Source organism: Octopus sinensis, linkage group LG9 (assembly GCF_006345805.1).
Source record: "Octopus sinensis linkage group LG9, ASM634580v1, whole genome shotgun sequence".
Classification (NCBI taxonomy): Eukaryota; Metazoa; Mollusca; class Cephalopoda; order Octopoda; family Octopodidae; genus Octopus; species Octopus sinensis.
The window spans coordinates 33326068-33333880 of NC_043005.1; the positions used below are offsets into that span (position 1 = coordinate 33326068).

The 7813-nt window shown below is 37.9% G+C and overlaps 1 protein-coding gene across 3 annotated transcripts in view; it reads right to left on the minus strand.

Moving 5' to 3' along the window:
• Nucleotides 1-475: 475 nt before the first annotated feature.
• The window catches only part of LOC115215695 (LYR motif-containing protein 1), an 81629-nt gene continuing 74291 nt past the window's right edge, over nt 476-7813 (minus strand). For all 3 annotated transcript variants that reach the window (XM_029784976.2, XM_029784975.2, XM_036505878.1), the window contains exon 5: nt 476-1404. In XM_029784976.2, coding sequence (XP_029640836.1) covers nt 1267-1404 — 138 coding nt within the window. In that variant the 3' untranslated portion in view covers nt 476-1266. The remainder of the gene's footprint in view (nt 1405-7813) is intronic.

The following is a 7813-nucleotide window of genomic DNA, read 5'->3' on the forward strand; positions in this document are numbered from 1 at the left end:
TCATACTTCTGCATTTTCAACATATAGCTGTTATTACTATCACTACTACTACTACTGTTCATCCTACTACTACAATTATTATTATATTTCTACATTTCAACATATTCTCATCGTTGTTACTACTACCACTACAACTTGTACAATATCAACATATTACTGTTGCTGTTATTACTTATCCCCCTCACACCAGCACAGGCAGAGTCAATTACTTGAGATTTCAAGGAACTCAATCATTCATCAATGGGTGAGGTATCCCATTAAACGGGGAGGAAGGGAAAGAACAGTTGATTTCCACTGACCCAGTACTCTACTTGTACTCATTCTGTTGAGCCCCAAAGGATGATGACCAAAATCAACCTTGACAGGATTTGAACTCAGAGTATAACTAAATACCAAAAAGCATTTTTACCCATCTCTCTAATGATTCTGCCTCTCCACTAATCACCTTTACAGATGCAATAAAATCAAAATATTCTAAGAATTCATAAAATGTATTTTATTTTATTTTGTTTTGCATTGTTTTATTGTTGTTAAAGGTATTTCTTTTGTGTACTTTTAAATTTAGGGAAATAATTTTCTTTTATTTCATGGTTGTGTGTCCTTTCTAGTAATAGAACACTTGACACTGAACCTACTGTCAGCTCAGCAGACTGAGGCAAGTAGAGTTATGTGCCTTTATGTAATAAGGTACAACACAAAGTATGTCAATATAGTTTGAAATCCTGATCATAATAGTTTGTCTGTACAGGAATCAATTTACAATATCACACACATACATGTGAATCATACACACATACATTCACATACACACACACTCACACTTTTACACAATCACACACACACACATTCATTCACTCACTCACTCACACACACACACACACACACGTTAATATTTTACAGCCAGATTAGAGACAGTTGCAGTTATTGCTTCTTTTCTATTTCCATTATTAGCAGATTCTTTATGAGCGCTTCAAGCACACATACTAACACACACACACACACAGAAACGGTGATAGACATGACAGCTTATGGTTTCAAATTCTCCAGAACATTGTTAAGATCAGCCAATCAAACCAACAGTTTACAAAAAAACTAGGTTGGTTTTCAAAGTTGATTCTCAGAGCCAGTTCTCAGAATTCTGCTGGTTTTTCTTACATGATTTTTTTTTCCTTTGTTACGCTTTGTTTTCTGAGTTGTCTTGTTGCCATGCCAACTGTACAAGTTTGCTAGCCATGTCTAACAATTCCTTCAGCAAGGTGCAGATCTCTACTGATTTTCAAAATTCTTCTCTCCATAGGATTTCATATAAATAGGTTGTGATTCTTCAGCTGCTTTTTTCTGTGATTTCTTGAAAGATTTTATCCCTCTTTTACTGGGAGGAAGACTTGACTGCTGCAGGTGAATCTGAAAGAAGGAAAAAAAAGTTGAAATCAATGGAAATGATGACATTGTTCCTTACTGTTATTGTTGTTGTTATGATGGTGGTGGTGGTGGTGGTGGTGGTGGCGGTGGTGGTGGTGGCAGTGATGGTGAAGCTGACCTAAGGGAGACAGATTGAATGTTATGTAATCTGTTTTAGTTCTTCCATAGTTCATATCAGAACAGAATCAACTTTGGCATTGTTCTCACAAAAAGTGATAAGATATGTACCTGTGTGCTAAAGACATTCAGTTCACCAAAGTATATATCCACAGCTCCACCTCCAAATATATATATAACGATGATGATGATATATGTATATATATATATATTATATATATATATATATATATAAAATGTAGATACATATATAACTATCCATACATGTATATATTGATAGTTGTGCATGTGTGTGTATGGGTGTGTATCTGCTGTGGAATGGAGCTCTAAGAATACACCCAATATTCCTGGCAGTACAGTCACCATCATTATCATTGTTTGACATCCGTTTTCCATGCTGGCATAGATTGGATAGTTTGACTGAGATCTGGAGAGCTAGCTGCTGCACCAGGCTCCAATCTGATCTGGCAATGTTTCTACAGCTGGATGCCCTTCCTAACACCAACCATCCAAGAGTGTAGTGGGTGCTTTTTACATGCCACCAGCACGGGAGCTAGTTAGGTGGACCTGGCATCGACCATGTTCAGATGGTGCTTCTTAAGTGCCAACAGAATGGGAGCCAGTCAGGGGGCATTGACCACAACTGCAATTTTGGTTTTACTTGACTCAACAGGTTTTCTCAAGAGTATCATATCACCCTACACATCAAAAGAACTCTTAAATGGGCCAGACATGCAACACTGACATCAGCCATGACTGCGATCTCACTTCAGCTGCTGGGTCTTCTCAAATACAGCATATCTCCAAAGGTCTCGGTCTCCTGTCATTGCCTCTGTGAGGCCCAATGTTCGAAGGTCATGCTTCACCATCTCATGTCTTCCTGGATCTACCTCTTTCACAGGTTCCTTTCACAGTTAGAGAGCAGCACTTCCTCACACAGCTCTCCTCATCCATACATAACACATGACCATACCAGTGCTGTCATTTCTCTAGCACACCATCTTTGATGCTTCTTATGTCCAACTTTTCTTTCAGGGTGCTTACATTCTAAAGTGATAGTAAGATATACAACATAAAAGTAAAAATGATTATGGAGGCGAAAATTTACCTGACAGAGTGTTTGTGGGGGAGGGGCTGATAATGTGGGTGGCTATGGAGGGATATAGGCACGATGTTTCAAGTGTGGAGAGAAAAAGCTGTGAAGGAAACATCAGCAGACAGACCAGAAAGTGCAGCAGAAGGGAAGGATGATAGAACAACGGAAGAAAAGAACCAAACTACCAAGGAGATGGAGTTTACAACGGGAACTCAGAAGCGTAAGAAGGCACAAGTCCCTGATTTCCCTCCCAAACAAAAAAAAAAACACTAAACACACAGACACACAAATCCAAACTCCCCAGTCCAAGCCCACAGCAAGGCCATTTGCCAAACCCTTCCCCTAACTACAAGTAAAAACTACAGAGTTCTGGAAAAAGAACAAGCCATTAGCGAGAGTCATTAGAGCACACCATGACACACAAGTGTTTAGAGTAATGGAAGAAACATGGATGGACGTTAGGTATGCAAAAATAATCGAGAAACTGTTTATGTATATGAAGGCAAGGTATCCGTAAGACATAAGAGACATAACTGCCAAAGTGGCAGAGGGTAAACATATTATAAGCCCAACTGCCACACCCAGGAAAAGCCCAGCAGTGACATCTAATAAAGAAAAGGAGAGGGAGGTAGGTGAATTTGTACAGCCCTTCCACAAACTGAAAATGTGAGTAATCTCTTTTCTTTTATTATTCAAAAATGATTAAGTTAGGGTGCATAAATGTGTGTGGACTGGGGTCGAAATGGAAACAGGCTTGTTTTCTGGACGACCTCACGACACGTGATATAGATGTAGCAGTTGCAAATGAGTCCAAGATGAGTGGATCACAAGCATTCTCTCCTCTTCTGAATGACTATAAGAAAATTGTTTCTCCTAGCCAACGAGGAGTGGGGGGGGGGCGTAATGGTCTTATTCAGGAAGAACTTGAACTTGCAGGTAAGTACTGTCTTTCTGGACCCAGAAGTAGGCTGGTCGTCCTGGATGTAACTCACGAAAGTAAAGTCCTCCAGGTTGGTAGCTAAGTACACTCCTAACAAGCATGGGCAGTTAGGTTTTTTTTGAGACCTGGAGCACTTTCTAGTGATGTCTAAAATGGTAGTTCTGTTAGGAAACTTTAACACTATACTCGATGTATGGGTGGATAGTGTTGGTTCAACAGATAGGAAAGGAAATCTTGGCCTCAAGGGTCTACTAGAGAACTATCATCTAGTAGACCATTATAGACTGGATGAGCTGTTCATTTCACAGTGGACATGGAGTAATGACAATGACTCTCGCAGATCTTACATAGACAGGGTATTCATTAGAGATAGAGATAAGGATACTTTTAGTTTTCCACAATTTGATATAGTATCTTACACGGATCACAAATTTGTGACGTGTGAGGTACAGTTAAATAAATGTCATAGACAGGGACCCAGGCAAGTCTATTTTAACTTGTAAAGCTTTCTGTGCCTGAAATAAGGAGTTAGTACAGAGGGTACTATGTGGCGCCATCATTAATAATACATGGTGGCATGCCCTCAAGAGAGCCATTCATTTAAAGTCTATTAGATTTAACAATCAGCTAAGTTTAGATAGATCTAGAATAGAGGATCACTTAGTTAAGAACTCAGACGAAGCCTTGGAATCTGGCTCTGCATCTAGAATGCCGGCAGTGAAAACAGTCTTGTACATTCAACTCAACACCAAGCACGAAGGCTGCAGAGTTAGAGCTAAGCTACTTGCAGTGAGGTGAGAAGGTATTAACATTGCCGGATGGGCACATCGTGTGGAGAGTCAGAGGGGTAAAAAAGCCTCTATAAAGTCTTTAACAGATGAACAGGAGTGCAAGATCTAGGGACAGGAAAAGATGCAAAAAGGCCTTTCATCAGCATTTCACATGGTTGTTCAGGCAAGGCAGTGTGCTAGAACGTGGGGAATCCCTAAAGGGCTTCCTCACTGGTGGGCCACGATTCTCAGTACGGGAGCCAAGATGCTGTGAAGGGCTGATTACAACTACGGCAGTCAAAGAGGCATTGGCCGAGTGTGCCAGGTAGAAGTTGCTGGGGTTGGATAGTCTACCCTATGAGTTTTATCGCAGCATGCCAGACTTATTTGGGGACCTGCTGGCCAGTGTCTACACAAACTGGCAACAGAATGGGAGAATTCCCAGCTCTGTGAGTCAGGGAGTGGTGAGGCTGATCCAGAAGTACCCGAGCAAGGTGAATATTATAAGCAATTACAGGCCCATAACTCTTCTCAATGCTTCATGCTCAAGATAATTCTTCAACAAGAAGGGAAAACAATAAAACATTTGTTAATTCAATATAAAGGTTAGGATGTTTTCATAGAGACAGGGAGCTTCTAAATGAAAAAGTTAGATTCTGATCTTAGATAGTATGTGCAGAAATTTGTGACACAGGAGAAAAACAGGCTCAAAAGGAGGACTCATTACTTTCTGGGTGATATCATCTTTTATATTGAAGTGCTAATCATAGTTCTGCAATGTAAAAAATCTGTAATGCTGTGGAAAGGGGATGGTAAGAGTAAGTGAGAGAGACAGAATTGTATGATAAACAATACAACTGAAGCTAAATGGAAAAATGAAGATTATCAATCAAGAAAAGAAAACAAAATATGAACAATGACGAAGATAAGCAAGAATATTTTACACAAGAGAAAACAGATTAGAAGAGAAAACATGACTGAAGACAACAGACAAGATCTCCAAGAAATTAACCACAGGACATTGCTCTTCATTGTCTGCTTTGGTATGGTTCTATGATTGGAGGCCCTTCCTAACGTCAACTACTTCATGGAGTGTATAAGGTAGATTTTTCATGACACCAGCACTGGTGAGGTCACCAAGTAAATCACAAGACAAAGGAAAAAGATGGTGATGCTAGACCAGGTGACTGAGATTAAGTCTATCAGCCAAAGAGGTTATGGTTCGATTTGAAGTCACAACCTGAACCATGTAAAATATCTGATTTAACCTTCTTATAGACCTGTCAAGCCACTGCTATGGGTTAGTAGTTCTTTTATCAACTCCTGAAAGGATGAATGGTAAAGTTGGCCCCTGTGAGATTTGATGGAACCAATAGCACACAGCATTTTGTTCAATGCTCTACTGACTCTGCCAATGATATGATTTGAAGGAGATTTCTCAGCTATTTTTAGCAAGGAAAGTGACCGCATTGGGATTCTTTTTCAAACTTTGTTAGCATAGCACTAAGGAACTCCATCAGAAAAGGAAATTAAATGATGTTTAACAACTAACACCACCAAATAGAATCACTGTAACTTCTATATACCATTAGATTCGACCACTGTTGGCAATTATAAAAGACAAGCACTTCAAGACTGAAGTTAGCATAATTTCTATAACAAAACATTGATTGGGTGCGGAGAAAAAATTTAGGATGCCGGAGGTTATTGTTGGGATTTTTAACCCCTTCTGCTATATTTAAGGGAATAAACACTCCTCAACAACAGCAACTAATTCATAGCATTTGTAACCTGAAGATCAACAGCTTAATTTCATTCATTTACTGCCAGACAGATGGCGCCAAAACACCATCTGGGGGTAGGGAAGTTATGTGAAGAGAGGGAGGGATGTAGGAGACGAATGAAATGGAAGTAGGTAAAGGAATAGAAAATGTTAAATTATCACTCAAATAAGAATTATTCAGCGATTAATTCTAATTTAGTGTAAATATAAATTTAGATATTTAAAATAAATGAATTATAAAGACATGAAAATTTATAAACTGGAAACAATGTCATTTTTATTTGAGAATATAAAAAAAATAATTAAGTTCTTCATTTCTTTAAACAAAAAAATAAACAGTAGCAACAATAATAAAAATAATAATTTTGGATTTTTTTTATTTGTGTTTTACTGTTTTTGTTCTTTTTTTTCAAATTCCTAAATTCTTTCTCAAGACCATCTAACCATTACTCTTCTCAGTTCTGTTGGTATTTCCTCTTTACTTTCACCTCCTCTCCACCTCCCACTCTACCAAACCTTCATTTTTAATTACCATTATTTATTTCTTGGTAGCGCTTATCTGATGTTTCCATGTACAAACATTGCAGAACCAACATCAAGAATACTCTAAAAAACAACAACCAACATAATGGGTCCTCGTCACTCAAACTTGCAGTCGTTCAGTAGATGCGACCAGGGTTCACCCCCCAACCCCTGCCCCAGTTCAATTTACACTAAACAAACTACTTTTCAGATAACACTTTGTTGTTTTTTCACATAAACTAATGTTAAATTATCTGTATGTGTGTGTGTGTGTGCATGTGTGTGTGTGCACGTGTTTGTTTGTGTGTGGATAATGGGTTTGTGAGTGTTTGTGAACGACTGCATATGTGTGTGTATATCTGCTTCCATGCATATATGTGAGCGTATGTATATATATGTATGCCTGTCCGTGTGTGCTTGTGTATGTATATATATATATATATACATATATATATACATATATATATATACATATATATATACAGATATATATACAGATATATACATACATATATATATATACATATATATATACACATATATATATATACACATATATATAACACATATATACATATATTATATACATTGATCAAAATAAAATAAAAAATGATGCGAAGGATTCAGCACGGTACATATGTTTCGGGCCTTTATTAGACAGATTTATAACAATGCATAATGTATGTCTGTGGCCTTCTTCAGCCGCGCACCACAGCTTCCACAAGGACATGTGTTACATCAAAATTCTTGGTTGGGGATGCAAATCCTCTCATTCACGTACGACATAATGCGGCAGCAGCATAGAGTTGAAGCGTCCATCTCTTTCTTCTCTCAATGTAGAATGAGGAAAATTGGATGTTGAGGTAATGTAAATAAATAAATACATATATAGAGGTGAAGATGGAGGGGCGAGAGTTCGGGACGAGGGATAAAAAATGTATAAAAAGTGTAAGTATAGAATAAATATAAAATGTGTAGAGGATAAAGGGTTGTAAGTAGATGTAAAGGGGTATAAAGAAATATAAAGTAAAAATAGAAATAGAAATAGAAATAAAAGTAAAAAAACCTGATAAAAAAACCTGAAGAAGGCCACAGACATACATTATGCATTGTTATAAATCTGTCTAATAAAGGCCCGAACAAATGTACCGCTGAATCCTTCG